Source organism: Oculina patagonica, chromosome 7 (assembly GCF_052425735.1).
Source record: "Oculina patagonica isolate OP01 chromosome 7, crgOcupat, whole genome shotgun sequence".
Taxonomy (NCBI): Eukaryota; Metazoa; Cnidaria; class Anthozoa; order Scleractinia; family Oculinidae; genus Oculina; species Oculina patagonica.
This window is the reverse complement of record NC_135764.1, coordinates 26,894,205-26,912,578: the sequence shown is the minus strand read 5'-3', so window position 1 is coordinate 26,912,578 and position 18,374 is coordinate 26,894,205. Positions and strand designations below refer to the sequence as shown.

General features: G+C 39.3%; 2 protein-coding genes across 2 annotated transcripts in view; both read right to left on the bottom strand.

Annotated features, from left to right (window-relative positions):
- LOC144660464 (polypeptide N-acetylgalactosaminyltransferase 13-like) overlaps positions 1-18,374 on the bottom strand; it is a 142,213-nt gene that overhangs the window by 101,098 nt on the left and 22,741 nt on the right. The window lies entirely within an intron of this gene.
- Positions 3,753-18,338, bottom strand: LOC144660470 (formimidoyltransferase-cyclodeaminase-like). Its single transcript, XM_078521103.1, has 13 exons — positions 18,040-18,338; positions 14,638-14,766; positions 14,378-14,466; positions 12,564-12,743; positions 11,535-11,672; positions 10,810-10,941; positions 9,934-9,995; positions 9,236-9,362; positions 7,984-8,145; positions 7,320-7,363; positions 6,442-6,580; positions 5,515-5,610; positions 3,753-4,387 (listed from the first exon to the last, which is right to left on the bottom strand). The coding sequence occupies exons 1-13, from the start codon at positions 18,275-18,277 to the stop codon at positions 4,304-4,306; spliced, it is 1,620 nt and encodes a 539-aa protein (XP_078377229.1). The 5' UTR covers positions 18,278-18,338; the 3' UTR covers positions 3,753-4,303.

Here is an 18,374-nt window from a genome sequence, read left to right as displayed (position 1 = left end):
TTTTCCAAAATGTCAGAAAACAGCTCAAAATTACTGCAAAGTACTCAAAATCAATAAAAAAAGTGCTTAAAAGCCATAAAAAGGTGAAAAGAATTGCATTAAAGTTATTTTTCATTAATAGAAACACGAAATTTACAAATTTGGGAAAACATGCCTGTCAAAATGTCGTTGCCATGGTGACGTCAAGTTCCTGACACAACAATCTATCCTACCAAACTCGCAAAGTTTGGTAGCGTTTGGTTGAATCTTGAAAAAGTCATAGGCGTTCAAAGTCAGCGCGGGCACTTCCCCACACACACACACACACACACACACACACACACACACACACACCCCGGTCTGGATAGGCTACGGTTAACAACAAACAATGTGTAAGTAATGAAGAAACGACGGCAATAAAAAACATTTTAAGCATGGAGAATTTTCGTTAGTGGTTGTACTAAATCCCATCATAGGTAAACAGCTTACTATCAAATTTCTGGCCGTCCTGTAATAAAAATAAAAATTTCAATTAAGGTATTCAAATTCCTTTTCCTGGTTTGCCTTTTTGAAAATTAGCAAGTAATAGATATTCAAATTTAACTGTTTTTTGCAAGACATAGGTTGTTTGCGAGCACACTTTCCATAAAAAGGGCTTTTCTTCTGCCAGGCCGGTTGATGGAGGTGTTTAGAGGAAGTCAATGAACAAGTATTCTAATATTCTAACGCATTTTACAATGGGTTTTTAATTATTTCAAAACAACTCTTATTGAGTCTGCTGTGCCGTTTTATGCATAAACACATGTAAGCGAGGCTTATGACATCCGGCTGGAACAGTAGATCGTTAATCACTTGGTGGCAGATGGCACACGCCTTGGCAGAGTAAACCATAAACCACGTACAGTTCGGTATATTGCTGACCGTTCAGTTTTAAGCTATATCTTGGGTAAGTTAAAACTGCATTACCTCTTACATTAAGTGTTTTGGAAAATTTTGCAAAACTTTGCAATTTTTAATTTCATCATAACGTCATCTTTCATTCTTAAATTTGACAATCACCTACTATCTTGAATTTAAAAACACACGGTTAGAAAATTTGTTTTCTTTGCTTAAAACTGCTGACTTAAAAAAATTAATAGACATTAGAGTGTCTATAAAAGTAATTTGCACAGTCCACCGGTTTCACAAGTTAGGCTAGAACTTTTTCCGTGTATTTCTAACATACCAGGCCAAAAAAAATGAGTATTAGTTCTTGCTTAAATGTTGGCCGTCGTTTACATTTTAATTGCACGTTCATTTAAAAAATTATTTAAACTTTGTATGTCTGTTTGCAAGCAAAATACAAAGTAAACGTGATTTTTACTCAGGTAAAGAAGAAGTACAGGTAGTCAAAGAGTACTTAACGGGTTTATAAGGAAGAGAAATGATAACGCAAATAACCATTTTTTCTCTTCAAAAGCGTACAAAAAGGCTGAAACTTTACCGAGTTTCCGTTTACAGTTAATCGCGCTTCTTGCGAGCCATCTGGTCGGTTGGAAAAAACAAAACCTTCTTAGTACGTGAATGACAGTTAGAACGGATTAAAAATCAATGAAAACCCGCTCTGGACTGAACTAAGAAAAAGAGTAATTCGATCATATTTAAACTTCCTACAACCTTTAAAACTGACAAAAAATCGTGTCAGGCCAATCACTTGCAGGGTCAATAATTTGTTCATTAGTAAACCCTACATTAATTATTACCAAACGTTATTCTTCAGGCGCATCCGTGTACCTGTATTAAATAGAACGCATAAGACAAGAATGTCTAAACCATTGCGAACCACCTTGATTCAGTTTATTTTTTTTTCTTCGTCTGTTTCTATTTTAGAAGCTCTGCAACCCAACATGTCAAACAAAGAAACATGGTGGTTGCCGGTAGTAAACAGTACTGGCAACACGAACTTCTCCTCGACGCCGATTAACAACTCAAGAACAGCGCCGCCAACTCCAGTAGTGTACGTGTTCACACCAGCAGGGTTTACAACTAAACTCGTCCTTTGCTTGATGATTGGTGCGATCATTGCCATGGGAGTTGTTGGCAATTGCTTCATGCTTCTTTTGCTTTGGAGTAAACAGAAGAAAACTCAACTTCAATCTACTCGTTTCGTGAAGAACTTGAACATGTATTTAAGAAATCTGGCTTTATCCGACCTCCTATCTTGTTTGACAACGCTTCCTCTTCTTTGCATTCAGATTACCTTTGACGTCTTTCAAAGCGGTTGGGCATGCAAGATCGTTCGATATTTCCAATTTATTTTTGCCGTTATAACGATTAACATTTTGGTCGTGATAAGCCTGGAAAAATATCTGTCAACTCGAAAAGTTCCACGCACGTTTAGTGCTTCGACAATGAGTAAACTGGTGTTTGGTGCATGGGTTGCAGGGCTTCTCGTTATGTTAATCCCTTCAGCCACCTACGACGGACAAAGGGTCGATCTCAGTAGAACTCATTTCACAGTTATCTGCAAAAATCAGGAGAATTTCTATCCCTTCAGACTTATAATCTTTCTCTTTCCGATCCAGTTTGTTATGCCGTTTTTGTTTATAACGTTTGTCAACATATCCTTGGCGAGGACCGTGTGGATCAGACGCAGACGAAAGATCGCCAGCCACCCAGGAAATAACCCCTTGAGAGCCAAGCTAATGGCTATAAAGGTTCGAGGAATAACTTTACTGATCCTTGTCACGTTTACTTTCTTTGCTACTTACTTTTTCTTCCTAGGTTACCTTACGTACAAACTGATAGCCAAGCCAGATTTGGCGTTTCAAACAGACTACGTTCTCCGTTACGGAAGCGGTGCCACTGCTTATTTGAACAGTACAATTAACGTTGCCATTTACTTGGCCCGGATGAGAGACTTTCGTGAATTCTTGAAGAATTTATTATTAAGAAGAAACAGTGACTCGAATCGCGTATTGAAGATAACAGTTAAAGCCACTGATGAAACAAGAAACCAACCAGATACATTGGAGAACAACGAGGAGCATCGCAACACACAGTGCTAGTTAATTGATCCAAAATTATCGAACGACAATTACTAATAACGAGGCCAGGAATATTAATAATATTGAATATTTTATCCAAACCACCAGAAGGACCAAATAACACTGCGCCAATTAATTTTGTGACAAAAAATTTTTAAAGTCCTATTATACTAATTTAAAAATTATTAGTTTCTCGTGCTGAAGTCCCTACGAACAAAAACAACTTTATTTGTACCCCAAATTAAAATTAAAATGAAATTCAAAATATTAGTGGGCTAGGTCAATTCCCAGCAGTTTAAGCGCGGGTAAACATGTAAACGGTGCAGAAGCGGGAAAAGCGCGGGAAAACATGAAACCAACTTTATGCGCGGGAAACATATTACCGGTGGCAAGCGCGGGAAAACTTGAAATCAACAGCACACGCACAAATTCAGGTCAGTTTAATCACCACTGGGTTTGCTCATATCGGTTTAAAAAATGGACCAATCACAGAGCTCAATACAAATACAATGGACTATATGTTGAATGTTCTTGGACTAAAAGCAAAGCAATCCCACTAAATGCAAATACAATGACTACAATTAATCAAAAAAGAGAAACTGTTTTATTGATTTCCGAGTAAATGAAAACGTCGGACCCTTTGTATACCCTAAGACATTTCCACAAATAAGATATCAATTGAAAGGACCTTTTTATTCAACTTTATCGAAATAAAATTCCAACACAACTTTAAAAAAACTGGATATCCCTAGTTTTACTACCACCTTAATTAGCCTTGCATATGAATCTCGCGGATTTCATCCTCGAATTATACTACGCAAGGACACTTTACATTGTCTCTAGCAATAATTTAAAAAAGCCTATCCTATTTACCACCGAAAAAAGTATCACCCATTTAGACCACGCCATGGAAAACTTGCGATGAAGAAAAAGCTAAAATTAAAAGTTCACATTAAAATAACCTTAAGTTAAGTTTATTTTCACACATTTCACCTAATGGAAATCAGCAACTCAGAGAGAGAGATCTCCAGTAGGCGAGAAGTTTTGATAAACACACTTTAATGCCTATTTCACGTTTTCACGTTCACATTTGCCTATTTTGCCGTTTTACCAAATACGTAAATTGTCCGGTTAAAAACAGAATGGTGTAAAAAGAATTATTTTGAGGAAGTTTGGATCCGCCTCATGATCTTTCGCTCTCAGTGCATGCATCTGTATCACCAAGCAAACACTCTTCTAACTACATTCATCTCCTCAACAGTAAAAAAAAAAGTGCACCGCCGGCGTGTTTTTTTTTTTTACTTTCTTTCCTCCAGGATGTTGAGGATTTCCTTACATTTTTCTTGCGCTGTTTCCAAAGAGGTTTGCGCTTCGTCAAGAACCTGCCAGGGAATAGAATAAGTAAAAGCAAGTTTATTTGGTTATCATCGCTATTCTGGCTGAAGTTTCGAGAGATAGCTTTAGGTTCAGAGTACCGTAAATGATCTAATAAACGCCCACTCTCAAATAAACGCCTCGTATCTAATAAATGCCTCCCCTAAAGTGCAAAGTTTGTATTAGACGCCGCTCTCTAATAAACGCCCCGTCTCTAATAGACGCCCCCTCCAACAATCATCTCAAACACAAAGGAAATACTCCATAAAGTAAAATCACGCAATAAAGTTAGTTTTTTGCTTGACTCGGACTTCGAAGAGGCCAACATGGTTGACCCTGATGACGATCAAAACGTCGATATCGAACTATGAACAACATCTCTAGGTTTTGCATTACCGCAGATTAGATTAGTCTCCTACTCACCAACTCTGTTATGTATCTTACTCCACTAGAAAACAACCCATCCTATTTGTTTTGTTGAAGTGGTTACTGGTAAATTGAAATAAACGCCTCTCTCTAATAAACGCCTCATATCTATTTCACGCCTCCCCTAGGACCCCAAAAATTTAAAAGATAATTAAATTTATTAGATAATTTACGGTAGGCTAAATTTCCAGCTGTTATGAAACCACAGAACTCCCCAGAACTGCGGAATAACTGAAATTTATTGTTAGGCTGAGAATGCTGACGTGAGCTCTGAGAAGGGGATGTATTCGCAGGATTGTTATTGGATTGTTATGGCTCCACTCCCACTTGAATTCAGTCTCCTTTGCGGCCGTTATATCATCACGCATTTGCTGCAAATGAGACTAAAGGCTGTGGTTAACGAGGACACATGGTTTGTAGGGTGAGCAACAAGCGGGACACAAAACAAATGCTTTGTTCCCATGATACGAAACTGGAAATTTGTGGTGGTCACAAAATGTTTCTGAAAAAATCAAAAAAAATTTTTTTTTGGCCTCTCGCACACACCTCAACAAATGTTGCACGCACAGGCAAACAGGGAAAATTTGTGCCCGCAACAATGTGTCCTCGTCTGCTTGCCTGGGCCTCAACTTGTAATATACTTTTGACTCAACTTCCTCGTTGAGTACTCCTGGAGGCCGTTGACTATAGATGACTGATACGTACTAACCTCCTTCTTATATGTCTCATCAGCAATGTCCTGTAGGTTAATCTTCACATTGTAAAAAGCGCCCCATACAGCCGTCTCCAGACTACGAGCGCCAACCTGCGCAGTAAGAAACAATTTAGATCTGTTGTAGATTTTTGTCTGATGTTTTGTCATAAGTTCTCTTGGCTACGACGTATCATGCAGCCCGGAATAGCAAGGAAGGGCGCCTGTATTCGTAAGAACCATGACATGCGCATCTCACAGGTAGCTCAAGCTCGATGAGCGTCCCTGCTATGTTACGCAACAGTCAAAATATGAGGATATTTGTACGGGTAGAAACAGTTGAATCTTAAACTTGAACATACGAGGAAGTTTTGAACAATAATAGCTTACCTCGCTTCAGTCGAGGTAAGTTGTTTGTTTGCTTTTCACTACTTCCTCTTATTTTTTGGTTTAAGAATTCGACCCCTTTTTCTCATACAATCCTTCTTGAGTGACGTTATACGGACGCTTATTGAGCTTGGGCTACCTGTGAGATGCCATCTTGGCCAGATTCCTATATAGCTACCTTCTGGTGGACATTTTGACTCTCACAGTTCCTCTCCCTAATATCCAGGGGTATAACAATATCTACTCTTTGCAAACGTTGACATCAAATTATTTGTGATCAAGTTAACCTTCCCTGCATCTCAGCAAAAATGGTATCTGCTCAGGGGCTACTTGAGGATGGGGGACGGGGGGAGGGATCAATTTTCGTCGGTACCTTTTTAGGTAAGTCCTTCTCTAAAGGGACGTTGTTGTGTAGGTTCAAGGTCAAAATGTTTCACGTACTTCATATAAGGTATAAGAAAGCTGATTTTGTCATAGGAAACGCCCAGAAACTAATCAGAATCCATTCGTGATTGAAGGCTACGTTGCCCTGCAAGCATTTTACTGCAAAGCGCGTACCTGCAGATCAGATTTGCTGTTCATATTTCCAACTTTAGCAAGCTCCACCATCTGGTCCCAAACCTTGGTGGCTGTTTTAATAACGTTGAGCGGAACCTGGACAGCAGCCTTGAGTCCGTCTTGTAAAGCTTTCTCGCGACTGAAAACCAAACAACACAAAAAAAAAACGCGAAATGCGAAGGAAATCAGAAAAATAGAGCCACAATGAGAAAAACATCAATTTTGGCTCAGTTTTAGGCAGATAATCCTGAGCTGCAGGCTACTGATTCGTTATGTTTAAAGGGGTTACATCCCACTTGGCGCATCTTGAAAAATCTAGTCTTGTTTTTTTTTTTTAAGTTTGTCGCTCGTAATGCGCCTCAATCAATCCTTCTCTAAACGTTTCGGCAGTGCTGCCTTCATCAGTAGTAAAAAGTATCCATCGATTTTTTTCGCATACGTCTGCAACGACATTTTCACTTTTGACTACTGATGAAGGCAGCACTGCCGAAACGTTTAGTTTTTACATTGCAATTTCCAGCGTTGAACATTACAGTATCCAATGTGTTCATAAATAGGAATCGCCGATCCTTTCGGAAAACCTAAGAAAACCTTGCAGGTATAACCTGCGATGGACTAGCGTCCAATCAAGAGGGAGTAAAAATACTCCCGGTCGCTTAATGATACGAAAACCGGGACACGTACGCGTTCCGGCGGAAGGGACCTGTTGGCTCGAGCGCGACTTTAACTTTATTCTAATTATTTGCGCAAGCATCCGGCGACGGTTCTTCCGTGAAAATGTTGAAGTCTTTACAAATCAAACATTTTGAAAACAATTTCTGATTATTAATATAACACCAAAAAATACTCCCCAGATTGTCCAAATCATTCAAACTTACATTTCTTGCTCCTCTGGCGTAGTCTTGGGAAGTTTCTTCGCTTCCTGAAAAGTTCAAAACTTTGTCATAAACGTACAACCTCATTTAAACATTTACTTATAAGATTGGTGGAAAACAACGTTAAACGCTGGCTAAAACACATTATAACAACCTTACGGCAGAATTCTAAAGGTAGACCCCCTTGTATGAAGGGACTATCTAGAAGTTACGACAGTCTTGCTGCGGAACAATGCCTTTTTACGACGAAATTACGACGTTAAAAAGTTCCGATTCTACAGCTACTGAAATAATCGACCCCCAACTCCCACCCCCGGGAACTCCCGTATAAAATAGACGTGGATGCTCGTCGGACATTTTGAATTAACCCCCTAAAGGAGACTAATCTGGGCATGGCTCAGGCTTTTTGACCCCTAAAACATGTCAAAATGCTAAAAACAGAATTTAGATTTCTATTTTTCTTCGCATGCAACCCTTAACGAGACCTTGACAGCTAAAAATACTGGCATTTTTTTCCCCGTCGGAACACCTTGGGTGAGACCAAAATCCGAAATTTACACCCCTAAGCGAGACGACGAGAATCCCCGTCTCTTTCATATGGGAGTTCTCCAACTCCCCACCCTCCCCAAGGAACCGACCTCGAAGATTTAGTTAACAGTTATCTTACCATGAATCCGCTAAAAGCATTAGTGTCTGCATCAACCATTGGAATAAAATCCAACATGGCTTGTCTCAAAGGAGGAATGAGTGTTCTCATCTGTGAATCCAGCGCCTCAAATTTCTTGTTACCATAAGTTAACCAGCCAACCATTGTGGCAAGAGCAACACCCTGCAGCAGCAGCAAAAATAAGATAGGTATCCAAACTCTCCTGACTTATCGTAATACATGTACATTTTATATTAATCTACTTGTGAGAATTTGTCAACAATCAAGACCTTAAATGCAAGAAAAATAAGATAGGTGTCCAAACTCTCCTGACTTATCGTAATACATGTACATTTTGTATTAATCTACTTGTGAGAATTTGTCAACAATCAACACCTTAAATGCAAGAAAAATAAGATAGGTATCCAAACTCTCCTGACTTATCGTAATACATGTACATTTTATATTAATCTACTTGTGAGAATTTGTCAACAATCAACACCCTAAATGCTTGAGATGGAAATAATTGTCTCTTGTGCCTTGATGCTCTAATACCAGCAAAATGGCCGGAATAGTAAGTCATGTTAGGCTTGGTATTGGTAATGGTATTGGTTCTTATATAGGCCATTAACAAAGCTCAATGCACAATGAGAATTATGCCATGAGACTGTACATCAGCTTATCAGACGCCTTTGGCAGGAGCTATCCACCCATGTGTATGATCTCACCCCACCACCCAACCCATAGATCTATACATGTTAGGGCAACCTCAAACACTCTTTCCTATAGGTTGAAAACGAATATTTTTTACCTACTGTGACCGTCAATTCATAATCAAAAGTCTTGTGAATAAGAAGCCTTAATTTTTTTCCCAGAATTCACATGTGCGAGGAATGAGCTCTGCCTCAAGAGCGGGTTTTGGCAACAGTATTGCTTAATAACACACAACACAGTTTCATCCATAGGTTTGTCGACAACTGCTGACTGGAAGACAAATAGAAGCTCTTTTGTACTTGAATGCAAGGATCAAATTTTTTAATCATTTAGATAATCCAGAGTGATTAAGGTTGGGTAGAAACTCCCGCATGGTCTCAAATCAAGGGCCGGCTAAAAGAACATTACAACAAACAACAGGAACAATGTCTCTAGCCAATCCCCCAAAACAATAGCAACTGCTACACAAGAGGAAAAGTAAAATTACAAGTTTGCAGGTTCTGCTACTCTACTAGGTGGTTTTATTTTATAATAATCACTCCGCACTTCCTGTACTTACCATAGCCCCAATAGCAGCAGATGCAGATCCCCCTCCGGGGGCTGACGATCGTGCCCCTAGACTGTAAATAAACTGTCGCAGCGGCATTGACACAAGGGGCCCATCCTCAGCACCATCAACTATGTACCTGGCAGAAAAGAAGGCACACTTTAGATCAGACATGTTTTACTTGCTAATTTTGAAGAACATTGTATATGTTGCAGTTAATTTTTGATCTCAGTTATTTTATGTCGTTTCGTTTCTTTTTGTTTCGTTTTAACTAGTTAGTTTCTTTCTTAACTTATTGATTTTCTTTACTCGGTCAATAATAGGGCTAGGAGTCATATAATTTATTTAAATTTTTTAAATTTTTCCTGCATGGCAAACTGGATATGAAGGGGTTGGACAGCAATTTTGATGGTTGACAGTTCAAATCCGGGGCAGGTTAGTGAAATGAAAAAATAAAATAGATGATAGTACTTAGGGGAGGGGGATAATAGCAGATAGCAGGGGAGAGTAGTAAGGATAGTGGAAGGGGGTAGGAGACATCAAGGGAGGGGAGGTGTTTTACTTTTTCTACTTATTAACCTAGTATAAAAAAAAAGTTAGAAAAAAACCTAACTACCGGTAGATAAAATAAAAAATAAACTGAGATCAAAAATTAGCTGCAACATGGTATACAGTACTACGCTAATAAGTGGATGGATGAGTGTACTTACTCGATAATTCTTGTTTTAGGATCAAATGGGGTGACAGAGTTCAATCCTAACCTCTCTATTACCTGCAGTACAAGTGCAAAGTTATGGAAATAATCAGATCACACAATGGTAGAGCTGTTTGGACAATTAATAAAAGTAAACCCCACTGAAAACCAGAGAACAGGTGATCAGACAACCAATCACTAATAACAGTAACAGTATACATGTAAATAGAAGTAATGAAATAACTTGAACTGCGAGGTTCACTACTGACCTATTCATATAGTTTATACTGTACATATGAAATAAATTGAGAGGAGCGGTGCCCATATGGTTAGTGTGCTGGACTCTGGATCGAGCAGTCCAGGTTTGTGCCCTTGCTGGGGCGCTGCATTGTGTCCTTGGGCAAGACACTTTACTCTCACAGCGCCTCTCTCCACCCAGGTGTATAAATGGATACCAGCAAATTTAATGCTGGGGGGTAATCCTGTGATGGACTAGCATCCCATCCAGGGAGAGTAGAAATACTGCTCCTAGTTGTTTTGCGCTATAGAAACAAGGATAATGTTCGGCCTGATGGGCCACTAGGCTAAAATGCAGACTATTTTTTTTACCAAATACATTATTTAATGGAAATATGACTACTGGCAGTCTTTGCTGAGAAGGTAAAGCCTGGTTTAATTTCTGTTCAATATCATTTTCTTTATACCCAGTCGAACTTTCAGAGTGGAGTTTGGACTGTATATACTGGCCACATCAGTGTCGCAGTCTTTCTACTCTTTAACAGTTTCTTGAGCCATGGCCATTAATATTTAAACTTTACTTTTTTAAAATGTGTTTTTCTTCTGATAGTATTAATGCTAAGCCTAAAGCTCTAGGCAGGAAAAACAAACCTACCAAACGGATCTTTTGATCTTCCCCTACAATAAAGAGATTTTCTTTTTCAATGTAGTAGTCAGCAGCAAATAACATGGCTTCAAGCGGTACAAGACCAACAATTTGTGATCCACAAACTGCAAGCTTCAATTCCTGCAGAAATGAAAAGGAATCAATGAGTAAAAGCGTTCCTCAAATAACGAAAATTTTAAGAAGCAAGCCAACACTTTAAAGTTCAAAAGACTGTCCACTGTTATTATCTGTTGCAAAATAAATGAGTTTAATATGAAGTTACAATGTTACAGTATGTTTCTGAAAATATCACTACCTTCCCCACAGAAGGGTTTTTGGTTTGAAACCCCTTCTCCTCAAACCCCATTCAGAAATTCCAGTTTAGCTTCATATGTTTTCATTTAAACATTTTGGCTTTTAAGACACCCCACCTACAGTACCCACCCCACCCCCTCCTCCCTTGCCATCTATGCCCTAAGAATTCTGTGGGGTGAGTATGGATATTTTCTGCAATTGCAATGCTGCAAGTGTCACGGTGGTCAGACATAATGTCTGGACATTTTTGTGATCGTAAATCGTTTTACGGCAACAAAAAATGAAAAATTCATTTTTTTTTGTGAAAGTCCGACCAAAATTTTGTTTTGTCCAATTAAGATGGTGTCTTAGAAAGACATTATGTCCTTTCAATTAAAAAAAAATATTTGCAGCTCTATGTATACTGTATATACATTAACCTTTGCATCCTTTACGCACTCTTCAAAGGCAGTGTGCATGCCAGTTTGGTGATAATCCAGCAGGTTTACTGACACTTGTGCTAGGTTTGCTTCCTCCAGGTACCAACCCATACCTTGAACTTCAGCAAGCCGACCAGGCTGCCATTAATCAAGAGAAAAAACATTAATTAAAAGCATATTTTGATATTTTGACATAATTTTGAAAATGTACTTTTCTTTGCTTTTCCTTTCACGTACTGTTTTGTTGTCTTGCAGAGGGGGGAAGGAGAATTTCAATTTAATTTATTAATCAAATGAATAAAGACCATTCCATTTTAATTACATCCACACACCCCTATTGATGAGGTTAGCCAAAACTGCCCCCCTAAGAAAAAAGATCAAAGTGCCAACATTATGCCCCCTCAAAAACAACCCCATTTTCTAAACCCCATCGGAAGAAACTTTTTCCCTTGTCCCCTTCAGAAAATTTCTCCTGATGAATCTCCCCCCTCAGAAAGGACTTTCAAAGCAGGCACCTTCAGAAAATCTTGTCAATATAAGGTTAGGGGGAATACAAAATGGAAAGGCCCCAAATTAGAAATGAAGTCCTGATTTTTTTTGCCCCCTTTCAAACTTCCCAATAACTTGAACCAATAATTAAATTGTTTACCATATATATACAGTGTAGAATGTAAGCATTTCCTTCGTGAAGGCAAACACTACAGCAAATTTAATTAAAACTAATTAAAACTAGCGACAAAAGTTGCGAACAACGTTTTGCTGTCTTTATGACAGCATTTTCAAGTTCAGTGTCAATGTCAAGTGTGATGGAAATCTCAACCTAATTTTCATTTCCTTTGGCTAGTTTGAACTCCACTGTATAATTAAATTACCAAATATTAATTTTATTATTCTTTTAAACTCATTGACTGGTACATCAAGGCAACAACTCCTAGTTGATTAGTTTTTAAATTCTCAAAACCAGCATTAAAAGCAGTGTTCATGAGTCACTAGGGAGAATTCGTTACTTTATCCAGCTTGGCACCACACCTGATCAGGTCCTCTGCCTTGTGTTCTAATGTTCAGTGCTAGTCGGTGGGCTTGTTCTTTTGTGCCCAGAATGTTGATATTGTACGCAATCAAGAACTTTCTTGCTCCAGTTATGGTGGCTCCCCATGTTGGAAGGAATTCTGCAGGACCATAGTCTGGCTTCCATTCTGGTTTCTGGATCTGTAAAAAGGTTGTTTAATTTATAAAGCAAGGCCATAACTAACAAGAGGCAAGACGAGGCACTTGCCTCGTCTAGATTATGGCCAAAAATGAAAAACAAAATATGTTTTGTTGGGAAAATAAACCGCAGTTGAACAAGATTGAGTTTTTTCAAGAAATGTGTCATGAAAAATGTCTCTGAAAGAGTTTCAATTAGAGCTTCTAGTTGTCAAAATGTTCTGGAGGGCATGCCCCCCAGAACCCCCTAACAAGTTCTTGCCTCGTCTACGACAAGGGTCTGGTTATATGGCCCTGTAAAGAGGATTTTTCATAACACACAGATTTGAAGCTTTCTTCTGTGGTTTGACATGATAGTAGATGAGATTTGAGAGAAAGGCAGAAATTTAGCCTAGTATAAAGAATTTGTCCTGATAAAAAATCTTTGCCACACAGCAGCTGAGTGAATACCATATTGCATGAATTAACTGCATTTGACAAACTTTCAACTTGACGGTGCATGCCTTGTCAACAACGTCATCTACAAAGCAACTGTCACCACCACATCCGGCGAATCGAAGGTCTATATTGGCATGACGGAGCACAGCTTCAAAACTAGATATAACAACCACAAGGTCTCTTTCAAGCATCGTAAACATTCCCACGACACTGTCCTATCAAAGCACATCTGGGACCAAAGAGACAATAACACCGATTTCTCAATCAAGTGGTCAATTGTCACGCGAGCAAGCTCTTACAGGGGAAACCCGTCTCGCTGCAATTTGTGTCTGACAGAGAAGCTCTGCATTCTATCCGCTGACAGATCTACTCTCCTCAATAAGAGATCTGAATTAATCACCAAGTGCAGGCACGAAAACAAGTTTTATGCAGCCAATCAAAAGCAGGATCGCTCAAACCGCCCTCCATGAATGTAGTTTAAATTTTCTTTCAACTGCTATTAACGGCACAGTCTGATGATCGCCTCGTGCGTGAAACTTTAAGTAACTGTCCGTGCAGTCTCAATCTTTTGATTATAGTATCCCGCTCTGCATGTATTTGCATCGAGCACTCGTACGATTGTGTGAAACCATTTACATTTTTCTTTGTATATATTATACACCTGTAGATTATACCGTAGAATTTCGGTTATAAGCCCTGGGCTTATACAACTTCGTAAGGGGTTTTGGGTGGGCTTATAAACAGAGGGGCTTATATCCGGGAGGGCTTATAAGCGGAATGAAAAAAACGTTTCGAAAAGAAAAAAATGCATAATAAAGCAACATTTAGCCCTGTTTAGTACTGTCATCCGGTAGAGGGGGGCTTACAGTATATCCGGGGGGGGGGGGGGCTTATAATCGGATGTATTTTTTTGTTTCCAAGTAGATGGGCCTATAGCCGGGGGGCTTATAAGTGGGGGGGCTTATAACCGGAATTTTACGGTATATTTTAAGTAATAATAATAATAATAATAATTATTAATAATAATAATAATGGTTTTATTGGTAACATTTCTACAGTACCTACAAGTACCTTGTGAGGGGGAAAAGGGAAAGTGAGACTACTATGTGCAGAGATCAGCTGTACAAGTTCTATTTAGTCAGTCAAGCACTTCCCTTCTTATGCAGAAAACAAATAAAAGTATTAAAAAAAGCAATTACCTTTTCAGCAAGTCCTTCATATTCTCCTGCCCTGATCTGTGGCACAGTTTTTCGGTATTCTTTATCTGACGCAAAGCCATACAGATAGACTAAAAACAAAGAACCAGATACAAATGTAAGACTTCATGAATCATTAATGAGCTCATTAAAACTGAAAATTTAACCTGCATGCATGAGCTTACAACTTTTTAGGCATGTGTGAAACTAGAGCTTATTCAATAGGCATTTTTAAGTTATCTGTTTTTAATTAGTTAAGATACCTGGTATTCCAAGCTCCATAGCAGCTCTCTCGCCAAACATTTTTGCACACTGAACACAATCTTCCATAGTAACTCCCTGGACTGGAATAAAGGGGCACACATCCAGAGCACCCATTCTTTTGTGTTCACCTAAAAAAAATACACACTGCTATCAGTGACAAGAAAACTGCATGATTTGCAGAAACTCTGACTGGTGGTTCAGGGGTGCGGTACATGCCGGTTAGCAAACTGGTTGGCCAGATGACTTGTTGGACCAATCTGACCAAAATAATAACAAAGAAGGAGAAAAGGGGTATCAAATGGTATATCAGAATCATTGGACATAAGTTTGAAAATATTGGGAAAATTTTCAGAATTTTTTAGAACAATGGTCGTCACAATTATTTCGTTGGCAAGATTTATATAGTCTTATACTTAATCATGAGTCCAAATTTGTGAGTCTCGTTCTTCTCATTACTTTTGCTTCTGTGTAAAGGACAATATGAAATAAACTGCATTGCATAATTAAGTATGGATGGGCTTAGCCTGCGTAGCAGGGCCCGTATAGTTTCTAGCGCGTGTATGGGAGGAACGCAAAAGGTGCGAGAGGGCCACGCGAGGAAAAAATCGAGGAGGCGCCTGCCCGGAAACACACCGAAACGTGTTTGTTGCCCACAATTACATTTAATTAAAATTGGGTGACAGCGCTGGGTCAACTGTCAAAATAAATGATTAAGAACAGTCTTCATTCTCGCGGGAGCGAAAACTGAAATCCCCCATTTTCAAAGCCGTCGAAATGCAGCAGAAAAAGGAACGAAAAAGGAACAAGAAAATCTGCCGTCTTTGCTCTAAAAACTTGAGGATTACTTACGGCCAGTGTGGCGAGAAAGCAGGATTCGCTTCGTATTTCAATCTGTTCAAGCCATCGAGACGCAAGCATATTAGCCTGCGCGTCTGTGTAGTTTTTAGCGCATTGAAAAATAAAAGAGTGTGCGAGAATATTAGTAGTGATTTCAACGAGCAAAGGAATTCCTTGTTTATTACGGCTTCCGTCGAACCGTACAAAATGTTGAATTTTCCATGATGAATTTCAAAAATTTGGTCCTTTATGATGCTTTACTATACAACTAGGCTTCTGAAGCCTGTTCCACCATCGCATTTGCTTTTTACCTCCATCATCAGCACTAACAATTAGTAGATTAAACTTTTGCCGAATCCAGTCGGCAACACTGCCATTACATCTTTTCCTTCGAATAGCTGGCGTAATGCTTGCCTCTGTTCGCATTTCAAAGAATAGTTTTGACCTCTGCTCTGCAAGACTCGAAAAGCTCTTCCGTAGGGCATGTACGTGCTCAAGTGTTTACATACATGAATCAAATTTGCAATGACAGACAGAATACAACTCTCACATTTCCGATGACAGACAGATTTCTTTCGCAAAGCGACTAATTAATCCCTTGAGGCATTCAGAGCCAATCAAAATTTACAGGTTATTCCCTGGCGGCCATTCTAGCCAATGGGATAATTTTCGTTCTCTCAGACACAGGCGGCCCAAGCTCTCTATCACATTCAGTTACCTTTAGACGTGACTCTTGCTTACGAGCGGTGTTGTGTTACAAAGATTCGATTTATAAGGGTTTGTATGGGAAACAACGGTTTTGCTTTAAAAGTAAAAAAAATATATATTTTGTGAACAAAGTTAACTTACTCTGATTCGTTGTTTCATTCTTTGTTGTCTGCCAGATTCTCAGGTCAATACAACGCGTTTTCGGCGAGTTATCGTTATTTAGGTGTCCACTGCTAAAATAAAGACAAGGCTGTACACTGATTTCCGGAGTGCCCACCGCTCAAAGCGAATAAATCCTCTGAAATTAGTCCTGTCGACCCAATTCCTCCACAGAATCAAAGAAGAGATGTTGAAGTTCCATGTCTGTTCACTTAATTCGCAATTCTGCGCTCAAACGCCTTCGCTACGAAAGCTTGTTACTTTCCGAAATTGCTTCACTTAACAAATTCGAAATAACCGCGTCCAAACTGGCGTGGACGTTCTCGTGGTTGGGTAACTATAATTAACCCGACGGGGGTGGACAGCATCGATTTGTCGCCGGTGCATGGCTGTCAACAAATCGATGCTGTCCACCCCCGTCGGGTTAATTATAGTCACCCAACATGCTATGCGAACCACGAACCATAGCATGTTGGGTGACTATAATTAACCCGACGGGGGTGGACAGCATTGATTTGTTGACAGCCATGCACCAGCGACAAATCAATGCTGTCCACCCCCGTCGGGTTAATTATAGTCACCCAACCATGAGAACGTCCACGCCAGTTTGGATGCGGCTATTTCGAATTTGTGAAGTGAAGCAATTTCGGAAACAAGCTTTCGTAGCGAAGGCGTTTGAGCGCAGAATTGCGAATCAAGTGAACAGACATGGAACTTCAACATCTCTTCTTTGATTCTGTGGAGGAATTGGGTCGACAGGACTAATTTCAGAGGATTTATTCGCTTCGAGCGGTGGGCACTCCGGAAATCAGTGTACAGCCTTGTCTTTATTTTAGCAGTGGACACCTAAATAACGATAACTCGCCAAAAACGCGTTGTATTGACCTGAGAATCTGGCAGACAACAAAGAATGAAACAACGAATCAGAGTAAGTTAACTTTGTTCACAAAATATATATTTTTTTTACTTTTAAAGCAAAACCGTTGTTTCCCATACAAACCCTTATAAATCGAATCTTTGTAACACAACACCGCTCGTAAGCAAGAGTCACGTCCAAAGGTAATCTGATAGAGAGCTTGGGCCGCCTGTGTCTCAGAGAACGAAAAAAACGTATTTCGGGGGGTTTCCGGGCAGGCATCTCCTCGATTTTTTTCCTCGTGTGTCCTTCTCGCGATCGCGCACTCTTTTAAATGCGCTAAAAACTACACAGACGCCTGCTACGCAGGCTAGGATGGGCTATACAATAAGCTTTCTGAGTTCACTTGACACTTATTTATTTACATATTTCTTTAAAAAAATATTCTCATTATCTGGTTTCTTGAGTAAATATAATGAAATCTGATATTGCATTGTATTTAAAATAATGAAAATAATGACTTACAGCAAGGCGCCCAAAAGTGTGACCACTTTTAATTTATTCGCATTCTTTCGTGCAGATTTAATCCAATCAAAAGTCGTGGATAGCTTGCAGTTGACTTCTGATTGGATTAAATCTGCACGAAAGAATGTAAATAAATTAAAAGTGGTCACACTTTTGGGCGCCTTGCTGTAAATATCAGCTTTAAGCTCTCGTGAAAAAAAAATTAATATGTTTACTTGGTAATAGTTAATTTTTAATGCGATGTTTAGCATAAAACTTTTAAATAAACAAACAATGCTCGCCCTAATCGTTATAAAAACTAAAAAAAATTCTTTACCGTGGTGTCTTTTCATGTCGATCAACTGCATAGCCATTCTTGCTCCGTTCAAAGCTCCTTCCACCACACTTTCGGGCGAACCGACAAATGTGTACACTGTCCTGTTGGTGGACACGCCTGGGTCCACGTCAAGAAGAGAACAACCCTCTACGGAGGCAATGGCTTGTGCTATGGCATCAATCACTTCTTTATTTCGTCCTTCGGAGAAGTTTGGAACGCATTCAACGATTCGTGCCATGGTTTTGGCAGCGACAATTTAAGACTGCTGTAAATACAACCAAACCCAGTTTAATCGTCAAGCATTCGTTCGATTTGACCAGGCGTTCCTGTTGATC

Coding starts and splice junctions, on each gene's coding strand:
- LOC144660470 (XM_078521103.1), bottom strand. CDS start 18,277: ATGGCACGAATCGTTGAATGCGTTCCAAACTTCTCCGAAGGACGAAAT. Junction 11,673..12,563: donor AAGGCAGAGGACCTGATCAG/GTGTGGTGCCAA, acceptor GATTAATGGCAG/CCTGGTCGGCTTGCTGAAGT. Junction 9,363..9,933: donor CCTAAAACAAGAATTATCGA/GTAAGTACACTC, acceptor CTTTTCTGCCAG/GTACATAGTTGATGGTGCTG.